We start from the raw sequence: 23,217 nt of genomic DNA, 5'->3' as shown, positions 1-23,217 counted from the left end.
GCTATTAACATCAACACAATTATGAACAAGCTGGAGTAATATTTCCAAACCAAGTAGGATGCCCCTCTCGACTGATTCCGTAGTCTGGTAGTTATCAATAGATTATGTGATCGATTTTCGTGTGTTACCTCGTTGTGTATCATTGGGGCAAGGTTCTATACAGTTTTAAGGGATTAGTCTGGTCGAAAAATTGAAATACACTTAAATGAAAAAAAAAAAAAAAAAAAAAACCAAGTAGAGAAGGAAGCAAATAAACAACTTCAATCAAGCTAGGAAAAATGCATTCATTGAATGTAATGTTTCTTCAAAAATTGCGTTTACGGAATGCATTTTTTTTTTCTCTCTAGATATTTATTCCTTAAAAGTTGCATTCACCGAATAAGATTATTTTAAAAATTTCAAATGTCTCACAATTTGAGAACTTTTTCCAAAAACTACCGCCCCTGGGAAATTTACTCTGGCACTGACAAGGGCCGTGCACGTCCAAGACATAGGCCCATGTGCTGCATCAAGTAAGTCTTGGAGACTATCTCAAAGGGCTACTCATGGACCTAAATTGCAGGCTCAATTTATCCAGAGTAGAGCTTGGGCCACAGAAGATCAGCCAGCCCAAATATGACATCCAGTAAAAGAGTAGAACTGCCTACACGTGTGAATCGAATGGGTCCAGATACAGTTCATTATCGTGCTACCGCAAGCACCCAATCCGTCCTCCTACATACAAATTGTTCAAAACCCTAAAGCTCACTTCTTACTCCTTACACTTCTTCACCGGAGAGTAGCTATCGCAGCTGCGTCGTGAATAGGTCGGACTTCTTCTCCTTCTTTGCCTTTTCCTTTTTAAGATGGAAAAGATATGTATTTTGTGTTTAAATCTGCATAAAACAGCTTATATAGGTTCTTTTCACCTATTCATACCTGTTTGGCTATTTAAAGCTTTTTTCTCTTTCTTTCGGCTTTTATAATATTTTTTTTCCTTAGTGAACATGCATTACTTTATAAGCATGTGATCCGAATATTTGAAGTTATGAGCTTTGAAAATGTTGTTTAGTTCAAGGATTTGACATCTTTTGTTCGAAATTTATCTTTTCATGAAGAACTTTATTCGAAATTGTGATTGCAGTTACTTGTACTCTTTAATTTTCAATTTGGATTGTATATTTTTAAGGGTGAATTTTTATTCTTCATGTTCATATTGTATCTCACTGGATTTCATGCTAATGGTATATTTCTTCTATCTTAGCTTCTGATTTGTGCTAAGTATAATGGGCTAGCGAATGAGCTTTGCAGGTAAAGTTGTAGTTGGATGTTTGAAATCTTTCTACAATTGGCCTTGTACTAGTTATTTATTATGTGAGTTAGGCCTAACTAGCATTTCTGTTGTGCTAATGAATCGAATTCCCAATACTAGGATTGGTGTTCCCGTTCAACTATTACTTCCATACCCAGTTGGCAAGCCAGATATTTGTCTTTGCTTTTGCTGTTTACCATAGTTTCGCTATGTGTTTATGCTAAATAAGTTTTCCTGTGCTGCATTATTTGACCTGTAGAAAAGATGGCTGTCCCCTTGCTGAGCAAGAAGATTGTGAAGAAGCGTGTCAAGAAGTTCAAGAGGCCCCAAAGTGATCGCAAAATCTCAGTGAAGGTTTTTTTTGTACACTATCTATATTCTTTAGCCAATTCACTTACTTTTTACCTCTTTTAATTTTCTGCATGTGATGCATACTTGAAAAGCATAGTAACAATTCTGTTAGAAAATAGACTTCAGTGCCACTAGTAAAATGCTAAAAAATCCTTGCTCGTAGATATTAGTGCCATGGCATCCAGAGTTGGACATTTTGACATGACAAAATATTACAGCTTTCTTAGTTCACAATTTGCACATTCTTTTCAATTTTCCTTTTTGCATTTACTGTGACAGATATTGCTTTTTTTTTTGGGGGGGGGGGGGGGTATGACTGTCTCTGATGGTGCTTTCTCTTTCTTGATTCAATTTTTTTTTTTAATTGCATGCTTCATAGATGGACGGTAGATGGTAAATTAGTACATTATTATCATTTCAACTTCTTAATTGACTATTAAGCATGTAAAGAGATCGCATGAGGATGGAGTATGTGCTACATAGTCCAAAATAATGGTTCGCCTTTTTATTTTATTCTTTCTACGTTTTGCCAGTGGCTGTCCGTTTGCAGTATCCAAGGCAACATGCACAACTGAATGAGTCAAACTTACTTGTTCGGTTATTTTAGAGTTCTTTTTTTGGGCATATAGCAAAGCTACTAATGGCGTGCCTTTGTTTTCTCCAGATTTTAGATTCAGTGTAAACGTTTCTTAATGAATCAAATACCATCTAGCTATTTGTGCCAATATCTTGTACTTCATCTAATTTCTACTTTTGATATTTACTAAAACGGAAATTCCAAAAGTATGACGGTTTTCTTCAACGGAACTCTGTTTTCACATTTCATATGGTATAAGATAGATGTCTGGTTTTGAATTTGAACTGTAGTGTCACAGAATGTCCTGTGTTGTCTACATTTCATTCAGCACACATTTTGACCTCCTTATACAAAATTTCTTTTCTGAGTTAAAGGTGGCTCCAATCACCGAATCTTCTCTACCTGTTATTTCTTTCTCTGCAATTTCGATGAAACTTTACTGGTTATAAGTGCTGTGTAGCAGAATGTCATCTGTCTTTACTTTTGACCTGTTGTCAAGGTTTGTAAAATCGGGATTCTACGTAGGATCGATTTTAGTTTCACAGAATCGGATCGTAGGATCGTAAGATCCTACCAAAAGCTCCTAATTGCAATTAAAGGCTGCAATTCTTTGATAAATTACAAATATACCACATATTTTCATTTACTTGCAAAATGGAGCTTCGTATTTCACAAATTTACAAAAAATTGTACGATCGTATGATCCTAAACGATCCTACCGATCCTGCTACGATCCTGCTACGATCCTACGCGATCCTACATAGATTAATATGATTTGCGACTCTGAATACGATCCGGATCGATTTTGGTTATCCGGATCGTACGATCCATTGATCCGGATCGCGATTTTGACAACTATGCCTGTTGTTCGAGTCAAAGATGGCATCTTATATCAATCTTCTATCTGTTATTTCTTTCTGTACAATTTTAATGTAGTTTAGACATGTGAAGCTGATGCATTCACTCACATCATCTTTCCTACATGGCCCATCTGAACTCTTGTCCAGACAAACTGGCGCAGGCCCAAAGGTATTGATTCCCGTGTGAGGAGGAAGTTCAAAGGATGCACTCTAATGCCCAACATTGGTTATGGATCAGATAAGAAAACTCGCCACTATCTTCCTAATGGATTTAAAAAGTTTGTTGTGCATAATGTCCAAGAACTGGAGCTTTTGATGATGCATAACAGGTCAGTTATCATCTCTTGACATTTCCAGAATTTAATTTCATGACTTTTGAAACTAAAGAATGCTTTTGCTATTATGCTTTTTGTATCTATCGCTTTGCAATTTTGGGAACTTTACCTACACCGGCTAATAAAATGTCAGGACTTATTGTGCGGAGATAGCTCACAATGTATCAACTAAGAAACGGAAAGATATTGTTGAGCGTGCAGCACAGTTGGATGTTGTTGTGACCAACAAATTAGCCAGGCTGCGTAGCCAGGAGGACGAATGAGCTTTTCACAATATCTGCTGTCAGCTGTGGTAGGAAGCAAAACCTTTACTTTAGCTACTCTCAGAAGTTCGAGTGGAACATTTGCGGGGAATTTTGTTGAGCAGAACGTCTCTTTATGCTGGCTGAAGTTAGTCTTTCATTTATTACTCTGATTACATCTGCATTTGTCAGTATGTTACATTGCCTAGTTTTATCAATTTATCTTGGAAGTAATTGCGTATTCTGTTGCATGTTTATCTGATCTTTCCATTTGCTGAGTATGCGGTGAACCTATAATATATTTAAGTTTGGGGAGCTTCAATGTTTTGGGGCGGCCAATTTCTGGGCAGTAAGTGGCCATGGGAACAGCGTGTATAACTTTGGTAATCTGTTTTTTGTATTGATTCGCGACCAAACTGAAAACAAAAAACTGCTAATGTGTACAAATCGGCCTTTGTACGAACTTGGGTGCATTAACGCAACAGTAGCAAGCTGACAACAACGTGGGGTTCTAAAGATCGTGTACGCAACAATGACTTTCTTGCTAACATAAATTGACGGTTGGAGGCCGACTATTGAAACATTACCGCCTTGGGCGCTCATTTTAGCATCAGAATTACCAGAGCAAAGTGCATTGGTCGGAAAGGCCCAAATAATTCACACAGAAATTTCAGTTGGATGTATAGCATGCAAAGAAATGTGGATTGTACTGATTGACATGAATCGTACACCATGGAGGCAAGGACTAGAATCAGTACATATACAATTTATGGAATCAATTCTCAATTCTTTTTAATCTGATTTTGGGTTTTGGAGACGCAACAGGAGAACTGGAATAGGCCAGCTTTTCAAAGTTATTACTTCGTCATGCCGGCATCTAATGTCTTCTAGTACCATTACTTTGATTATGCCTCGCCGGTCTAGATTAACTGACAAGCTAGTTGTAATGCTGTCCATTCCTTTCTCTGAATTTGGGTCTGCTGCTCAAAAATAAAATTTTGTCATCCATCTCAATAAATTTCTTCTTCTTATGACTGAACTGCTGAGGATCATAGAATGAATGTATGTAAAATGCATTAAATTCAAGATTATGTGAAAAAAAAACGATCCAAAATATATCCCAGACAACAATAAACTATTTTTTCTTGGAAAGTTTAGCCGCAAAAGATAAATATTAAATGATACCAAAAAGGTTTGCCAAAAAAAAAAATTGATACCAAAAAGGTAGCATTCCACTTGACCTGTTGTCCATATCGAATTGAAAAAATAGGAAAAGGACAAATTTAGAGGTCCGTTCCTCTGTTTTATTTGGCTTTGGTCAGAAAAAAATCCTTTTCTTGTGGGGATGAGTTTTTGTTCCTTTGAAAGAAAATGAAATGTATGGTCAGTTGACTTCGTTTGCGTTGTCGTGATGGTGATTTTGGTGTACTGAGATAGATCGGCACCATTTGAATCACCAAGAAATAAAAGATACGAATTTTTTATGGATCATTCTTTTGTAAATTATCCTCCATCAATCCGTACCTTTTTTTTTTTTGGTAAATCATCCTCCATTAAGGGAAACAGTACAAAGTTCTCTGTTCCCCCTCCAGTTTGCCATTTACCTTGAGGAAGATACTACGTGAATGGATCTCTTTCCTGTGTGGCTTACCAAGGAGGCATACAATATTATGATTTTCTAAAAGTTACTAGGCATTTGTAATTATTTTTGTAATTATTACCTCTTCAATATATCAAAGATGGCAATTGACCAAAAAAAAAAAAAAATACTTGCCGGCCACAAGGAACGAATTAACTCCTCCATCACGTTGTTAGTGTGTTTGGATAGCCATTATTTGCCTCCAAATGATTTGCTTCCCATCACATTAATTTCCAACACAATTTTTTATCTTCCGAATCATCTTTTTATCTCACATACATGATATCACAAAAAATGTTATAATAATTATTTCAAATAATCTCCGATCCAAACACACAATAATAATTTTTGGCAACTATACTAATTTTTCCGGTAAGCAGATGAGAAGATACACAAGTTATCCAGAAGCATTTCGCACTCATATGGACTTCTAATCACACCCATGTTAAGGTCGTCAGACGACTCCCCCATTCAAAACTAGCTGCGGGAATCGGGAGACCATGCTGTCTTGGCCATCACGCAAATTCCAAGCCTTGCGTAGCCAGGTTATTGGTTATGTTCTTTGTCTTTGACTGCCTGTATTGGCAAGGCCATTGTTTGACTAGTCCAAAAATGGTGACTGCCATTGTTTGTCGTAGGTGGAAGAGACCTTTTGTCGTCAGCTTTAACATCAAATCTCAGCTCCCAAGTGACAAATTATGCTTTGACCAACTTTACTTACAAAGCGCGCTGCATTGCTTTCTAATTAACCCTATTCCCTTCATCCCTTCTTAAAAATGGAGCTTTTCATTCCTTCATCCCGTTTGAATTGCAATTTTCCTCAAAAAAATTGTCACATTTTTTATGAACACATTTCTCTATCACCTTATATATATCAAATCGTTACAATAATATTAAAAAGGAGTTTGGTTCCTTGCGACTTCTTACCTCATGTACAGACCGGTAAATATATTATCATGTTGCACGTTCGAGAATTTGTGACTAAAAAGTAAAAAACTGGGCTTGATTAGAAGAGTTACTACTTGTCAAAGGGAAAAGAATTTAGGTGGACTATCTGGGACTTGGGACCATGTAATACTGCTATATACCAGTGCTTTATCTCACAAGCCATGTCCTTTTCAGATGATTGTGGTTACAGAGTAATTCTCAAGAAGGTGACTAACTTAGTTGTTCTTGAGGGATCATTCTTGTTAACTGTAAATCGAAATTATTGCATAAATATTATTGTAATCTGCAAAGGAAAAAAAAAAAAAAAAGTAATGTGCTGAAGCAACGACTCTGGCTTCAGCTTCACCAAGATGAAGTCATTATTGTAACCTTTTGCGCAATGATAACAGGAGGCCTAACTAAGGCCAATTCATTGATGCTTGATGGCTACGGCAGCAATAATATCAGCATCATGCCTCGCAAAGAGAGAATTATAGGACCCAAAACGACAACAGTATTAAAACCGTTAAAAGTAAAGATAAGCTAAGTGTGGCTGAGGCTAAGCAAACGTGATAGTGTTGCCAAGAAAGAAGAGATAGTTATGTGATTTTGTTTGTTGGGCATATGCCACATTTATTAGGCAGTTAACAGTTGTAAAGACCGCTAATTTTGCTGGCAACACGGCCTTGGCAGTACCACGAGAAGGTCTCATTTATCGGTGCTGCGGCTGCTAACGCTAGGGATGGCGCTCGCAGCTAAGCTAATTAAGTCTGGCTATGCATTTCACATGTTGTAGACGGATGCAAAGGATGCCACATATCTATATCCTTGCCGAAGAAAGGAAGTTTGATTTAATCCAACTTTAATTGAGCGTTGATGATATATATCATGGACTAAGAAAAAGCAAACCTGTGAGAAACAGATACTACTGGACCACATGGTGCCATGCAAATTTTGGTTTCCAGTCTTTGTGAATCCAAGTCGTGTACATTTGTCAAATTTCTAAAGCAAGAATCAGGACAGATATCAACAATGGACCAATGTAGCATACAATCTAACTAGTGGGAATACCCGTGCTATGCACGGTGCTGATATTATTAGAAAAAAAATAAAATGGTGAACAAATAAAGGTGAAAAAATTTTACCAATAAAATTAAAATATAATATCTGTTTAACAATAGTTTGAAATATAATAGAATGTATATATTATTCAAGAACCGTCTTTTTCGGTTGTATGAGAATTTTTTTTATCATTGTATGAGAATTGTTAACAAAAAAATACAATAGTTAATATAGAATAGCATCAATATAATTTAATACAATTGTGTTGTAATCAAATGAAAAATACGCACCAATTGAATTGTTATTAACACCCATAGTTAATGAAGCAATCCCTATATAAAAATATTTTGGTACATGTAGTAATTGGTAATCTATAAAATAAAATAAATTGCTAATCTATAAAATTGCTAAGTTGTCTATAAATAGCATCAATAGAATGTAATACAATTGTATTGTAATCGAACAATTGTAATACAATTGTATTGTATTGTATCTATAGTTGATTTAGCAAGATAGTGCAGCCAAAAAGTGTGTATGTAAGATGAGTATGACGATATAAGAAACTGTATATTTACCATGATCACGCAAAATCATTGGTGATGTGGATGCCTGGCGATCTTGAGGACAGTTAGATTTTTCATTTCTTTGATCTAGAAATAAAATATATATTAAATTAAAAATCAATAGTTTATGTATTTATTTTATGTGTAAATAGTGATACATTGTATGAGAACTGTTAACCAAAAAAATACAATAATTAATATAGAAATAGCATCAATAGAATTTAATAGAATTGCATTGTAATCAAATGAAAACAATTACAGAGAAGTGGTTACCTGAACTAAGGAATGCAGTAAGGAATGCAGTTTTAAATGCTCAAAAGTGCCTTGACGATTGCACATATGTCAGGGGTTTGGTGAGTTTTTTGCTCCTCTTGAATCATTTTCTTTTTTCTAATTGTAATATATTACTTGCAGGTGTTAAGTAGGACTTGGCTCTAACCTTTCGTTTAAGTACTTTAAGCAATGAACTATTTATTCCATGAGTTGAATTGTGCTGTTGCTAGATAGATGAATCACGTAGTTGTAATTGTCATTGTTGATAAAGAAAAGAAAGGCTAGAATGCAATTTTGCCAAAAGGATTTCTGACGAAATTAAAAATTAATCCAATTTTAATAATGGGCGTATAGTGCCTTAGTTATTAGTAGTATCTGAATTGTTTTTCTCCAATTATAAACCATTTTTAATTATTTTTTTAATTATCAAAAAATCTTTTTTTTTATTTCATGCACGATCATTTTTGGAATAAAATTATGAAAATAACTATCGTAACACCTATTTTATGTGATAAATGTGCAATAAAAAATAATTAAAAAAATTTCAGTAATACAAACAAATAAATTTTTATAATATACAATTTATGTTAGAAATAGTAGAACCCTCAATCATGAACCTATACCATCCGCAATTATATAAGGAAGCAATACCTTTTTATCTTTGCTTTACAGTGTAACAATAAGCAAACAACCGTTCATAAGATTTTGTAAAAAATTTTCAGAAATAATGGATGATCAGAAAATCAATGCAATATCATTCATGACAAAAAATAAAGCAAAAGCAAAACATACTTAAAAGGCAGAGGGGACTGACCTGAAAAATTAAGCCGGCCGCAAGAAGGTTGATTTATGCTGGAGTCTCTGCACATAATATCTTCCGCTACTTCTCACAAAAGAAACAAAATCAATACATTTACAAAATCAATAGAGAACCCAAAACAAATAAGAAACCGAGAGAGAGGATGAGGAAATTAACTCGATAAGTTAATTAAATCGATCAGTAAAAGAAGAATTTGTAGGAGTAATTGTAAGATGAGTTAAGATAGTGGGATAGTGGGAGTGAGATAGTGGGAATATTGATTGGTGATAAGGTGATAGTGGGATAGTGGGAATATTTATTGGTGATAAGGTGGGTTATAACCCACTACTTTTTTACGTATTAAAATAAATACAAAAATATGAGTTAAGATAGTGGGATGGTAGGAGTGAGATAGTGGGAGTATTGATTGGTGATAAGGTGATAGTGAGATAGTGGAAATATTGATTGGTGATAGTGGGATAGCGGGAATATTGATTGGTGATAAGGTGGGTTATAACCCACTACTTTTTTATGTATTAAAATAAATACAAAAATCTAGAAAAAAGTATGACAAGTTTAGAAGGCATTGAGAGGGTTTCTGCTAAAAATCCCTTCCTGAATACATATAGATATAGACTAGTGGGAATACCCGTGCTATGCACGGTGCTGACATTTTTGGAAAAAAAATAAAATGGTGAACAAATAAAGGTGAAAAAATTTTACCAATAAAATTAAAATATAATATCTGTTTAACAATAGTTTGAAATATAATAGAATGTATATATCATTCAAGAACCGTTTTTTTTCGGTTGTATGAGAATTTTTTTTATCATTATATGAGAATTGTTAACAAAAAAATACAATAGTTAATATAGAATAGCATCAATAGAATTTAATACAATTGTGTTGTAATCAAATGAAAAATACTCACCAATTGAATTGTTATTAGCACCCATAGTTAATGAAGTAATCCCTATATAAAAATATTTTGGTACATGTAGTAATTGGTAATCTATAAAATAAAATAAATTGCTAATCTATAAAATTGCTAAGTTGTCTATAAATAGCATCAATAGAATGTAATACAATTGTATTGTAATCGAACAATTGTAATACAATTGTATTGTAATCGAACAATTGTAATACAATTGTATTGTATTGTATCTATAGTTGATTTAGCAAGATAGTGCAGCCAAAAAGTGTGTATGTAAGATGAGTATGACGATATAAGAAACTGTATATTTACCATGATCACGCAAAATCATTGGTGATGTGGATGCCTGGCGATCTTGAGGACAGTTAGATTTTTCATTTCTTTGATCTAGAAATAAAATATATATTAAATTAAAAATCAATAGTTTATGTATTTATTTTATGTGTAAATAGTGATACATTGTATGAGAACTGTTAACCAAAAAAATACAATAATTAATATAGAAATAGCATCAATAGAATTTAATAGAATTGCATTGTAATCAAATGAAAACAATTACAGAGAAGTGGTTACCTGAACTAAGGAATGCAGTTTTAAATGCTCAAAAGTGCCTTGACGATTGCACATATGTCAGGGGCTTGGTGAGTTTTTTGCTCCTATTGAATCATTTTCTTTTTTCTAATTGTAATATATTACTTGCAGGTGTTAAGTAGGACTTGGCTCTAACATTTTGTTTAAGTACTTTAAGCAATGAACTATTTATTCCATGAGTTGAATTGTGCTGTTGCTAGATAGATGAATCACGTAGTTGTAATTGTCATTGTTGATAAAGAAAAGAAATGCTAGAATGCAATTTTGCCAAAAGGATTTCTGACGAAATTAAAAATTAATCCAATTTTAATAATGGGCGTATAGTGCCTTAGTTATTAGTAGTATCTGAATTGTTTTTCTCCAATTATAAACCATTTTTAATTATTTTTTTTAATTATCAAAAAATCTTTTTTTTATTTCATGCACGATCATTTTTTGGAATAAAATTATGAAAATAACTATCGTAACACCTATTTTATGTGATAAATGTGCAATAAAAAATAATTAAAAAAATTTCAGTAATACAAACAAATAAATTTTTATAATATACAATTTATGTTAGAAATAGTAGAACCCTCAATCATGAACCTATACCATCCGCAATTATATAAGCAAACAATACCTTTTTATCTTTGCTTTACAGTGTAACAATAAGCAAACAACCGTTTATAAGATTTTGTAAAAAATTTTCAAAAATAATGGATGATCAGAAAATCAATGCAATATCATTCATGACAAAAAACAAAGCAAAAACAAAACATACTTAAAAGGCAGAGGGGACTGACCTGGAAAATTAAGCCGGCCGCAAGAAAGTTGATTTCTGCTGGAGTCTCTTCACATAATATCTTCCACTATTGCTCACAAAAGAAACAAAATCAATACATTTACAAAATCAATAGAGAACCCAAAACAAATAAGAAACTGAGAGAGAGGGTGAGAGAATTAACTCGATAAGTTAATTAAGTCGATCAGTATAAGAAGAATTTGTAGGAGTAATTGTAGGATGAGTTAAGATAGTGAGATAGTGGGAGTGAGATAGTGAGAATATTGATTGGTGATAAGGTGATAGTGGGATAGTGAAAATATTGATTGGTGATAAGATGGGTTATAACCCACTACTTTTTTATGTATTAAAATAAATGCAAAAATATGAGTTAAGATAGTGGGATAGTGAGAATATTGATTGGTGATAAGGTGGGTTATAACCCACTACTTTTTTATGTATTAAAATAAATACAAAATCTAGAAAAAAGTATGACAAGTTTAGAAGGCATTGAGAGGATTTCTGCTAAAAATCCCTTCTTGAATACATATAGATATAGATTACACTGCTTGAAAACTGCTGGAACGCCACAAATGGACCTTTGATTATTTGCCATCACGGACGATGGAGCTAATCAACTCGAAATCTATTAAGACCTAATCTTCTCGATGTGGCATGGTTGAATAATCCTAGTATCCTTCGTAGATAAATCAGAGATTTGGATTTGACTACATGTTAGGGCTTCATAAGGGGATGGTTATATGGGTCATACACTCTCATCGATCCAATTAATCAAATGAAAAAAAAAAAATTACGATATGAACTAAAAAATAAAAAAATTCGCGCTTTGAGCGGGAGGATTATTCAACCCTTCAACCCACACTCCTTTGTTTTTATGATCTAAAATATTCTTCTTGTTTTCCGAATTTTCCTTGTTGCCGACTTTTTCATCACCATCGATCCCTGCGTTAAACACTTGCTGGACAAATGACTCCACGTCAATGTCCTTATTCCCCTGTTGGGTATCCTCGGCCGCTGGAATAAAAGGCGGCCGTTGGATTTCCAAAATATGGGCCCAATCAACATCTTTAAAGAAATCATGGCCCTTGACTCCCTCCACGGAGATCCTTCTTTTTGCTTCCTTTTCAAGCAGCTTCTTGATCAAGTCCCTCAAGGGCGTGGGCTCCCCCACCAGCTCCGGATCTTTCGCTAGAATCCGATAGAAAGTCTCCTTCCGGTTGGACCCCTTAAACGGCGTCGTCCCGTAGAGCATCTCATGCAACATGACGCCCAAGCACCACCAATCCACCGCGAAATCGTGACCTTTCCCGATTAAAATCTCGGGAGCCACGTATTCCTCCGTCCCCACGAATGAGTTGGACTTTTCTACGGAATCCGATTCCTGTCTCCCGGACTCACTGCTGAATTCAACCGGATGCACCGAGTCGGACTCAGTTATCCCGGATTTGCAGAAGCTTAAGAACTCTGGAAATCTCTGCCTGTTTTTCTTCCTATTCCTATGCTTGTTCTTGATCGACAAGGAACTAGGCGATGAGTCACCGAGTCGACGAGCCTCGGGAGATTTGGCGGAGAGCTTTGCGGAGAGATCGAAATCCACTAGCATTAGGTGACCGTTCTCCTGGATCATCACATTTTCCGGCTTTAAATCTCTATACACAATTCCCAATCCGTGTAAATACTCCAAAGCTAGCACTATCTCAGCAGCGTAAAATCTGTAGTGTTTAAAAAAAAAAATATTCCCGCAACAATTAAAAATGAGTTTCTACATAAAGGCGCTATTCTCTCCGTATGCCTATATATACATACATGTGTGCGCGCATGCAAATTTAATTTGGTTAAAAAATCGATCAAGAGGAATGAATTACCTGATGATATCGTCGGAGAACATTTTCTCGGTTTGTTTTCTGCGGAGGGAATTAAGATCGCGGCCGGGACAGTAATCGATGGCGTAACCGATGATCTTGTCAGTGGATAAGACGCCGCGGAGTTTAGGCAGGAGAGGATGGTTTAAGGAGGCTAAAACATCCCGCTCGAAGCAAATTCTTCTGTATTCTTCGTCGGCCGGGCGGCGATCAGTGGAAGCAGCATCAGTCTTGTGATTTTTCTCGATAGAAGCTCTCGAAATTGCTTTGAGAGCAAGAGATTCTCCGTTTTCTGATCGAACCAAAAACACGACGCCTTTAGCACCACGGCCAAGGGCGGAGATGACCTTGAGACTTTTCAGGTCCAGAGAAGCTACGGGATGATTTGGGAGGTCATTGTTATTGTGTCCGTCGCTCATGGCGGACGTACGCTACCTGAGCGGAAGAATTGATATTCTCCCACTTTCTGTAAAACCTCTCTGTGAATTTGAAGAGGAGCGATATATGATTAGAATAGTAGACCGTTGTAATGCGTTGCAGTCCTTGGCCGGGACGGGACGGGACTCGATCGATGGCGGAGGGGGTGGCTTTTTCTTTCTGTTGAATTATATTATTGGTTACAGACAGTCTACACACACTACTTTTTATGGTGTTGGAACTTGGAAATGGCTTATGACTTTGGACTCAGTGGGAGCATATGCTGTTTCCCATTTTCCTTGCTGAGGAAGGATGCGGACTCTGGACTCTGGGCATCATTAATAATAATAATAATAAGAAGAATAGGAGTGGTGAAGTATATGCTTGCGTCATTTTGCAAAATTAACAAAAATAAATTCAACATCCTTGAACAAAAGGGGGAAGAAGAAGAATGTTTTTTATCTATAACCTCTTACGTGATTGTATGTGTCAGTTTGGTTTTTCTTTTTTTTTTTTTGTGTGTGGGGACAGAGTTATGAGTGCAAATTTATGCTTTATCCGGGGAAAACTAAAAAAATTAAAAATTAAAAATTCATTCTCATAGGAGGGAAAAAAAAAAATACTTGACCACTCTAAACTTTGCATAGTTGCAGAATGGTCCTTGAGGTTCTGATTAAAGGTATTAACCTAGCACCAGCCGTATCATTGAATCTCGCTGGATAGTAGATTATTCGAAATATTATTTAAAATAATTAATGTAAAATTTTTTATGATGTGATGTATGTGAAATAAAATGATGATTAAAAAGATAAAAATATACGTTGAAAATTATGTTTGTGATGCAAGCAAATAATTTGAAACCAAATAATCGCTATCCAAACACATTCAAATATTGTATTGACAATGCAAACACAATATTGAATCTAGCGGCGATTTATTGGTGCTTTTTTTTCTAAATTTTTTGCATTCTATCAACTATGACAATTTCCAAACCAAAATCAGAATTTATTGCTTTAAACTTTTCGTGTGATATGCAAAATGCTCTTGATTGTATTGACAGGACACCCATCTTTTATTCACAATTACTCTTATTATACTCATTCGTGATATGATAATTGACAAGGAGAAAAGGCTAATGAATTTTTATATCTTACTTGTTACTTGAAATGAAAATATTAAATATCAACTTGTTATCCAAAAGTCAGCGGAACTTGTCATGGTTGGGTTTGTAAGTAGGACAACATGCTAGTTTGGTTTGCTATCTAACACCTCTTTTTTAAAAAAAAAAAAAAAAAAAAAAAAATCTAATGAAGAGGACATGAGATTTAAGAAACAAGGAGACAAAGGAATCTTATCTAACACTTCAATTAAAAACTCATGGTGCATAAATTCTCCATGAATAAAAGTTTATAGTCCAAATAATGCAAAAATTGACACGGATGCAAAATGAGATGGGCGACGCTGTCAACAAAATTATTTTAAAAAAAAAAAAAAAGAGCTAACACATGGGAGAAGTCCACAATAGTGTTCTTGCAGTTCTTTGACTTTCGTTGAAGCTTTTATAAAACTAAAAGCATTGGAAAATCAGTTGGGCAGAGAGCCTCCTCCTCCTCCTCCTCCTCCACGCAATCTTGAAAATTCAGGAACTGAATCATTTCACTACTTTTTGACCAAAATCATTCCTCCACGTTATGTAGGTGATAATATGCGGAGGCTGTATCCTCTCAATTGCTGTAGCGGTGTATAAGCTTTAGATCCAACAACAACGAAACGCATTCGGTCAAATTTTACCTGCTCATTTAGACAAACTCAATAATACCATGGCTTCCAAGGTGGCAAAAAGTCCCTGAGACTCAATTGGCTTTCATACCCAAATTTAATCCAGACGGGATTAATATGTAAAATATGGGATTGAGCCTAACGGAAATTACACCCAATAAAAAAATATGAGTCCAACTGGGACTTAGTTAGGACTCCCACGGATGTTTTTTCTCCCAAAATCTAAAAATATTAATGATTTTTCTAAAAGCCAAAAACCATCTAACAATTTTGAGACATTTGATTAGCAAAAGTTGCCATGTCCAACTTGAACTTCAAAAAACAAGTCTACTTTTCACATCTCATGAAATTTAATCTTCGAAAATTGAAGTTAGAAGGAAAATGATCAATTGACTTAGGTTTTACTATAAGCCAAAAAGCAGCCAACAAACCCGTTTGGATTGCATTTTCCGTCATTTTTCATGGGAAAATTACTGTAGCGATTTGATGTATGTGAGAAAAAAAGGTAATAGGGAAATGTGTTCACGAAAAATGACAAAATTTTTCTACGGAAAACAGCAATCCAAGCAAGGCCTCCTAAAAGCCAAGAACCATCAAACAATTTTGAGACATTTGGTTAGCAAAGTTTGTTACGCCCAAATTGAACTTCAGAAAGTATGTTTACATTTAAATCTCGTGAAATTTAGTGCTCGAAAACTGAATTTTGAAAAAAAAAAAAAAAATCAATTGACGTAGATTTTACTGCATGGTTTTGTCCGCAATGCAAAAAATCAGAATCGATCGACTTCATCCTGACATAGGCCGTACAAATATGTATAGGATCGTATATTGGAGAAAACATGGGCAACATTTAGTCATAGGAAGTAAAAATTGCGGGTAGGTACAAAAATGAATCATTTCAGCAGAATCCATGACTTTGATGGTGAAATGTATTACAAGACTAAACAAACTAACTAAATGATAATTAAAAAAAAAAAAGGTAATATTGAGACATTTGGTTAGGGAAAAGAGAGTTAAAAAAAATAAAATAGAATTTATGGGGGTATTTGGACTGTATTAAAATGAGTCTAACTCATTTTAGTCCCGTCCATATTGATCCCACGTCTAATATGATACTGCATAGGTATAGTTCATATTCGAATCAAGTTTTGTACAAATCCCGCCCTTGTCCTCTACTAAAGTCTAATATCCCAAGGGTTAGCATAACAGATGTACATCTGGTAGTGGTTACTTTACGCTATGAATTAGCATCTGGTTGTATTCAATTGTGTAAAACTCAAGCAACTGAGGCACAAGGAGTGGTAAAGTATATGCTTGCGTCATTTTACAAATTTAACAAAAATAAATTCAAGATCTTTGAACAAAGGAGGAAGAAAAATGTTTTTTCATGTATAACCTCTAACGTGTTTTTTTTTTTTTTTTTTTTTTTTTTGGGGTGGGACAGAGTCATAAGTGCAAGCATATGCTTTATCCGAGGAAAACTCAAAAAGTAAAAAAAAGGGGAAAAAAAACCCATTCTCTTAGGGGGAAAAAAAAACTTGACCGCTCTAAACTTTGCATGGTTGCAGAATGGCCCTAAACTTCTGATTAAAAGTGTGTTTATCTAGCATCAATCGTATCATTGTATTGTCAAAATGGGGAAACGATTGAAATCCTTTTCCTGCTTTGGATTGATGATTTTCACCATTCTTTTTTTTTTTTTTTTTTTGTCAAAAGATGATTTTCACCATTCAACCAACCAACCTTGCATCTAAATGTGGAACTGTTTGGGTTTGTATAATCATTCCAGGTCCAACGGAACCCTCCCATTTGGATTACATTTTCTTGGATTTTTTGTAGAAAAATTACTGTAGCGATTTGATGTATGTGAAGAAAAAATGTAATAGGGAAATGTGATCACGAAAGGCGATACAATTTTTTGGGAAAAAATGGCTGTCCAAACGGGGTAGTTTTTGCCCTTTCTGCAGAAAAACAAAGATGGACACTACTAAAAGCTGTGCTAGTTAAATTTTGTCCGCAAAAACTCAAAATTCTTATTAAAAGTTTACTGAAAATAGGGGTGGTGGTCATTTCAAAATTTTACGGTGAGCCCACTTTTTTATTTTTTGCTTTTTTATCCCATGCCCAAAGGCTGCTAAATAAGAAACGCCAAAATATGTTACAAGATTTGTAAAAATAATTAGAGCAATGCAATCGGTTTTGTATACCAAAACCGAAGCCTTTCAAAATAGAGAATGATAAATGGAAAATAACATGTTTCATCCATCACATTTTGGGGAGAAAAAAACTATTTTTTTTGGCCTCTCACTTTTAAAATAAACAAATTAAGTGTCTCACATTCTAAAAATGAAACAAATTAGTTCCAAAATGATAATTTGATACGAGTCTTAGGGATAAAATTGAAACATCACTTTACTGGTTGTTTTGGGTTGCAACTTTTTAATTTTTTTCAATTTATTCAACACTTTTTTTAAGATGTTGTACATGTGAAGTAAAAAAATGATTAAAAAAATATGTAAAAAGAATATTCACGAAAAAACGTTAAAATTTTACCTAATAAAGAGCAATCAATTATCTGGAATTTTGGTGTTTGGTGGGCCGGGCCAAGAAGGAGCTGTGCCAACTACCTAACTTCCATGGGCTCATTCTGGACTGTGGTATACCTCCCGATCCTCATTCGACTTTTTGGTTCCTCTCCTTCTCCTCTCTCTCTCTCTCTCTCTCTCTCTCTCTCGCCTCAAGGAGTAGGTGAGGTATTTCTTTCACTGATACAGGCATTTGGGGCTCCTTTTTTTTGTTTTTTGGGGGGTACATTAGATTTCTATAGGCTTTCACTGAAAAAGGTTCATAAGTTCGACAATTTGGGCAGATATCTGCATTTTATTCTGTCTTTATCAAGCAAAAGCTAATAACTGAAGAGAGCCAGCAATAAGTCTTGCGACATTTTTGGCTTCAACAAAAGCTATTGGTAACAACTGCCGAGCAATGCACTCAGACAGTATTTTACAATTTCCACCTGAAATTGAAATTGATATATTATTACTCGACTTAACCATATGCTTGTTGGTGTATTTGTACCGATTTACCTCAAAGTTGGATACCATTTTCTAATTTAATTCTTAATCAAGTGCTGTGTATGAATTAGATCACTGTTTATTTGTTCTTCCTGTATTGCGTCTCAATATTTTGCATGCCTATTAGAATTCTCTGTGAATTACAATCTAATATCAGCTTCTTTTTTTTAAAAAAATTTTGAGATCATTTTGACAAAAAATCGAACTTGCCAACTAAGCAAAATTGTGATAATACTTAATATACATATACATATGTATGTATATATATACACACACATACGTATCTCTTTTATATGGTCCAATTAGCCAAGTTTAATAAACAAAAGAGGGCCAAAGGAAAAAAAAAAAGAGTGTAAGCTAGTTGCTAAACTCAAGTTAAAATGATCAACATAAATTACTTCTATGTTAATAAAAGTATAAAATATCTATCCAAAAGAAAATAAATGTATAAATAAAAGCCTTAAAAATATATTAATTTATTATACCAACATTGTGCTATGATTTGTATATGTATATATATATATTTATATATATATATATTTTTTTTTTTGTTTTTTGGGGGGGCGGGGGGTTTCTGTGGGAGCGTATAACAACCAATAGGTACGGTTACACGGTACTGACTACCGGACATCGTCCATCAAATCTGTAAGCAAACAATCGGTGGTGTTCATCAGCGCCACATACATCTCTGTTTGGATAAAGCAGAACCGACCACTAAAAAGTGATTACAATAATAAATTAGCGCCAACCACCAGCACTTTATTCCTCTCAAAGGTATCTATCTCCACTTCCCCTCCGCCTCAAAACTCATTTTAGCTCATTCAACTCAAATCAGTTTTCCTTATCCTTTGTCTGTTTCTGTTATTGGGTTCCTTCTGGCGTCAAAAATTACACCTATTGCTGTTATGTTGATAATAAGCTCGCTCTCAACCAACAGCTTTCTCTAGCATCCCTTTTGGACTCTACTTGCACCAGTATTATAGGAGTAGATGCATTGATGATGGAGGAGGAGGGGGCGCCTGCACGTCGACGTCTGGCCATTCTTTCTTCCCATATTCGCCCAATTCCTCCCCAAACTCAACCCCACCCCCAATGCTCTTTTGCCGTCTTCCCTTCGAATTGTGCTTCTGAGACTGGGCAAAGCCAAGAAGAAGCTGCTGATTGCGTCTTTTGCAAGATTGTTCGAGGCCAAGCTCCGGCTTTGAAGGTTTTTTTTTTGCTCTCTCTTTATCAGGCTGTTTGTTGTTGTAGCTTTTTAATTGATTCTGCCATCAATTTCTTGGGATTTATAAAGGCTTACTCCGGTATATATATATATATATATATATATTTGAAAAAAAGCAATTTGGGTTTAATTATATCCTAAAAAAGTTCGATTACTATATGATTTCTGATTATGCTTCTTGCTGGTATGTTAACTTTTAATGTTTTTGTACTATTGGGACTAACCCAATTATTATTGTTTCAAAGCTCATGTCCCATCTCTGGAACTTGAAATCTGAAGAAAGTTACACTTGAAACCTCAGTGTGAAGGAAACGGCCACTGCATTGTTCAAGCTTGATTTGAATGTTTTAAGAAGCTTGACGTTTGTATTTGAGCTTGGTTGCGTGCCCTGGATCCCGAGCTCAAACGATCGTTTATCAGGCCAAACTTAGTCGCTTTGAATGATTAGCTTCAATTTTTCTATATGCAAGTAAATAAATCTTTTGCTTTTCGAGTTGTGCTCAAACCATGTTTGATAACTCAACTTGTTCAGGCTTTGTGGTTTGATGAATTGACGAACCACTGCAGAACAAGATTTAATATAGCACATGCAAGTAGTCGACATCTCTAGTACTTTAAGCCACTTTGCAAACTCTACCGTTTGTACTTGGTGACTATGCTATTATCCCTGCTATTTTATTTAATGAGAGTGGAAGTTGTTGTTTCGCCTAATAATATTTTCTGCCAAAGTAGCATAAAGCTAGAACCTTTTCCCCTTCTGATGTTGGTACTTTGATATTTTCTCGGGCTTGATTTCACTACAGGTCTATGAAGATGATGTATGTCTCTGCATTTTGGACTCAAATCCTCTGAGCCATGGGTAAGGAAGGTATCATGGGTAAGGTGGTCTTGTTCTTTTCATGTCTAAGAGTTTAAAGTGTCTCCGTACATTTTCTCTGGACAAAATACGGTGACGTCGGCAAAATAAGATGATAAAGAAGTGCTTTATCCAATTGCTTAAAATATTTCATCCATGTTTTTGAAGTTTGGCAAATAGATCTCATGTTAGTCTATGCATTGAGAGCTTATTTTGCATAAATCATAGAGGATTGTTGACTTCATACTTCTCTATGGAGTAATTATTTGAAATTGTTACCCCCTCTGATGCCTGAATATGCCAACTCAAGCTATGACTTACTCCTCTTTTTCTGTGACAACATTTACTCTTCTCCATTTGTCATCAGAGTATCAATCGTTCTCCTTTACCTAGGTTGATTTATGCATACTCTAGACACATAGAAGTGATGCAGGATTTAGGTAAAATTTGGGGGTGGTCGACTAATAGCCAGAGACGAACCAATGTGTCTTATCTGTTTCAGAGGACTTCATACTTGGCGCTTTATTATGCATTTATTTTGTGAATCAAGAAACACTCAAAGGCAATCTTAGTAGTCTCAGATAATAGGATGCGTTTAAATTGATTTGGTCTACATGTAAAAACTGCGACCTAATCAAATTTTTTGACAACCATTAATGTGCAGAATGGTGTGCTTTTATGTTATTGTTTTGCTTGTTAGATGAAATATGGTTTTGACATTATATGAATCCATGGAATGTGTTTTCTCAGGCACTCACTTATTATCCCAAAACGTCATTTTTCTTCTTTGGAGGCAACTCCTCCGGAAGTAAGTGCCTCTTGTCAAATGCTATACTTTGTTTCTTTATCCTAATAGAAAATAGTAGAAAATTTCATAATCTTAACGGGTGTTGAGTCCTTTTCATTACAGGGTATAATTGAAACGTGCAACTAGTTACACTGATCGAATGACCATGTTGTGCAGGTTGTAGGCGCTATGTGTTCAAAAGTACCTTTCATTAGCAAAGCTGTAAAGAAGGCCACTGGTTGTGGTATGTATTTCTTGTCTACATCATTTTTTGTTATCAGCAGGTGGGGGTGGTTCTGACTGGGGTTGAGTTCATCTAGTCCCCTTGCTTGTTTGGTTGCATTGGAAGGCCTTGCCTTCTGATGATTAAGTATGATTTATCTGTCTGTGCTACCTTTTTGATAGACTATTTTTACCTCTTGTTCCCCATGTATAAGCATATTTTTGCTAGTGGAGTTTGGGATTGGGGTTGACAGAACCTACTATGGATAACTTAAAGGAGTTGTTGACTCCCAAAGTTCATACTTCGTAGGCTTCCTGTAAGTTAGAGAAGTGACAACTTCAGGGATTTGTTGAGAATGATGCAAGACAAACCTTTTAAAAAAAAAAAAAGGATGAGTTCTGCTTCACTTGACATAAGTTACTGCTGCTGTTTTTGATTCAAGCAGATGGTGGATTTGGATGTCTTGTAGCAATAAAATAACCATCATGCTATATTATTAAATTTTGAACGTTTAAAGTATATGATGATTGCCAAAGTTTTTCCTGCGTTGCTTCAGTAATTCGATAGCGAGGACAATGTTTGAAGTGTTGCAGTCACTGGTGTCCCCATAGCATAGCTAATTCTGTTGTCTCCCCGAGGAATCTAATAATGTCTTTTTAGATGTACTACTTTATCTGTAATGGGCTAGTGAAATTGTTATATATTTTTATTCCTGCCCATCATCATCTTAGAAGGTTTATTGATGGAGAGTTCATACTGTAGATTCATTTAATCTGTTAGTTAACAACGGCGCTGCAGCTGGCCAAGTCATATTTCATGTAAGTTTCTGGGACTTTGTTTGAACTGGATGTATAGCTTCTTTGACTGGAATGGGGCTATTGATTCTCGGGAAAACTGATGGATGAAACACTTTGTGGTTGCGTATTCAGACTCACATTCACATAATTCCTCGCAAGGCAAGTGATTGCTTATGGGCTTCTGAGGTATGTCCTTTCTATCTTGTGCTTTTCTGTTACCTTGAGCTGATTGGAAAATGATTGGTGAATATGGCCGATCATGTCAGAGTTTGAGAAGGCGGAAATTGAAGTTAGATCAGGAAGGTTTGCGACTGGCACGTAGCATCCGCGATAGGTTACAGTTTGTGGAGAATTTTGATGAAAGCAAGGGACAAGGGTCCAGTCTCCTGGGGAGCTAGAAGGAGAATTAATTGTCTGGTTTGTTGTAGTATATTGATAGCGGAGATGTCTTCTTTCATCAGTTTTGTGCTGTGGTGCCGAAGTACATTACGGTCAATTTACAGCTTCATCTTGTTTGCAGGAACTGCTCTACTCTCTCTCCTTGTTCTTTTGCTTCTTCTCAGTTCTCTCACTCGTTTTGATCGAATCGAATGAGATGCTTGCTTGCCCTTTTCAAGTGGATCATGCTAGATACTTTAAAATAAAATTAAAAAAAAAACTTACACATCAGCCCCAAAAATTTAACGGTCAAGTTCAACGCGGTGTTGTGCTGCCCCCTGAAAAAATAAAAAGAAGCCAGCGAAATCCTTTTCTTGATTTGGTTTTGTTGTTTCTGCATATTAAGATAGAGCATTGCTGATATGTATCGCAGAAATTTTTTTATATTTTTTATAAATATATTTTTCAACCACCTTCTTATTTTACTCTGCGTGCGTCAAAATCTCAGAATCCATGCAGAAACATACTTTTACGAAAATGGTTCCAAATAGCAATCCAAATGGAGCAATCCAAATGGTCTTTAAATAAATA

At 35.2% G+C, this 23,217-nt stretch overlaps 3 protein-coding genes across 6 annotated transcripts; 2 read left to right on the top strand and 1 right to left on the bottom strand.

The window, feature by feature from the left end:
* Window positions 1-702: 702 nt before the first annotated feature.
* Window positions 703-3,971, top strand: LOC113775477 (60S ribosomal protein L32-1-like). 2 transcript variants are annotated; one of them, XM_027320381.1, is made up of 4 exons: window positions 703-806; window positions 1,551-1,645; window positions 3,227-3,408; window positions 3,548-3,971. In XM_027320381.1, exons 2-4 carry the CDS (start codon window positions 1,556-1,558, stop codon window positions 3,675-3,677), a joined length of 402 nt encoding a protein of 133 aa, XP_027176182.1. In that variant the 5' UTR covers window positions 703-806; window positions 1,551-1,555; the 3' UTR covers window positions 3,678-3,971. The 2 variants fall into 2 exon arrangements, with proteins under 2 accessions (XP_027176182.1, XP_027176189.1); XM_027320388.1 differs by having other exon boundaries at window positions 717-806; window positions 1,556-1,645.
* Window positions 3,972-11,856: 7,885 nt separating this feature from the next.
* On the bottom strand, window positions 11,857-13,803 carry LOC113765250 (serine/threonine-protein kinase OXI1). 2 transcript variants are annotated; one of them, XM_027309368.1, is made up of 2 exons: window positions 13,094-13,803; window positions 11,857-12,940 (listed from the first exon to the last, which is right to left on the bottom strand). In XM_027309368.1, exons 1-2 carry the CDS (start codon window positions 13,507-13,509, stop codon window positions 12,031-12,033), a joined length of 1,326 nt encoding a protein of 441 aa, XP_027165169.1. In that variant the 5' UTR covers window positions 13,510-13,803; the 3' UTR covers window positions 11,857-12,030. The 2 variants fall into 2 exon arrangements, with proteins under 2 accessions (XP_027165169.1, XP_027165177.1); XM_027309376.1 differs by having other exon boundaries at window positions 11,857-12,877.
* Window positions 13,804-19,134: 5,331 nt separating this feature from the next.
* Window positions 19,135-22,856, top strand: LOC113775302 (adenylylsulfatase HINT3). 2 transcript variants are annotated; one of them, XM_027320129.1, is made up of 8 exons: window positions 19,135-19,567; window positions 20,389-20,444; window positions 21,192-21,249; window positions 21,406-21,472; window positions 22,214-22,269; window positions 22,381-22,434; window positions 22,515-22,665; window positions 22,769-22,856. In XM_027320129.1, the coding sequence occupies exons 1-7, from the start codon at window positions 19,358-19,360 to the stop codon at window positions 22,644-22,646; spliced, it is 633 nt and encodes a 210-aa protein (XP_027175930.1). In that variant the 5' UTR covers window positions 19,135-19,357; the 3' UTR covers window positions 22,647-22,665; window positions 22,769-22,856. The 2 variants fall into 2 exon arrangements, with proteins under 2 accessions (XP_027175930.1, XP_027175923.1); XM_027320122.1 differs by having other exon boundaries at window positions 22,515-22,819.
* Window positions 22,857-23,217: the final 361 nt, after the last annotated feature.

This window comes from Coffea eugenioides, chromosome 1 (genome assembly GCF_003713205.1).
Source record: "Coffea eugenioides isolate CCC68of chromosome 1, Ceug_1.0, whole genome shotgun sequence".
Lineage (NCBI taxonomy): Eukaryota > Viridiplantae > Streptophyta > Magnoliopsida > Gentianales > Rubiaceae > Coffea > Coffea eugenioides.
Note: the sequence above shows the minus strand (reverse complement) of the source record. Positions and strands in the feature narration are given on the sequence as shown.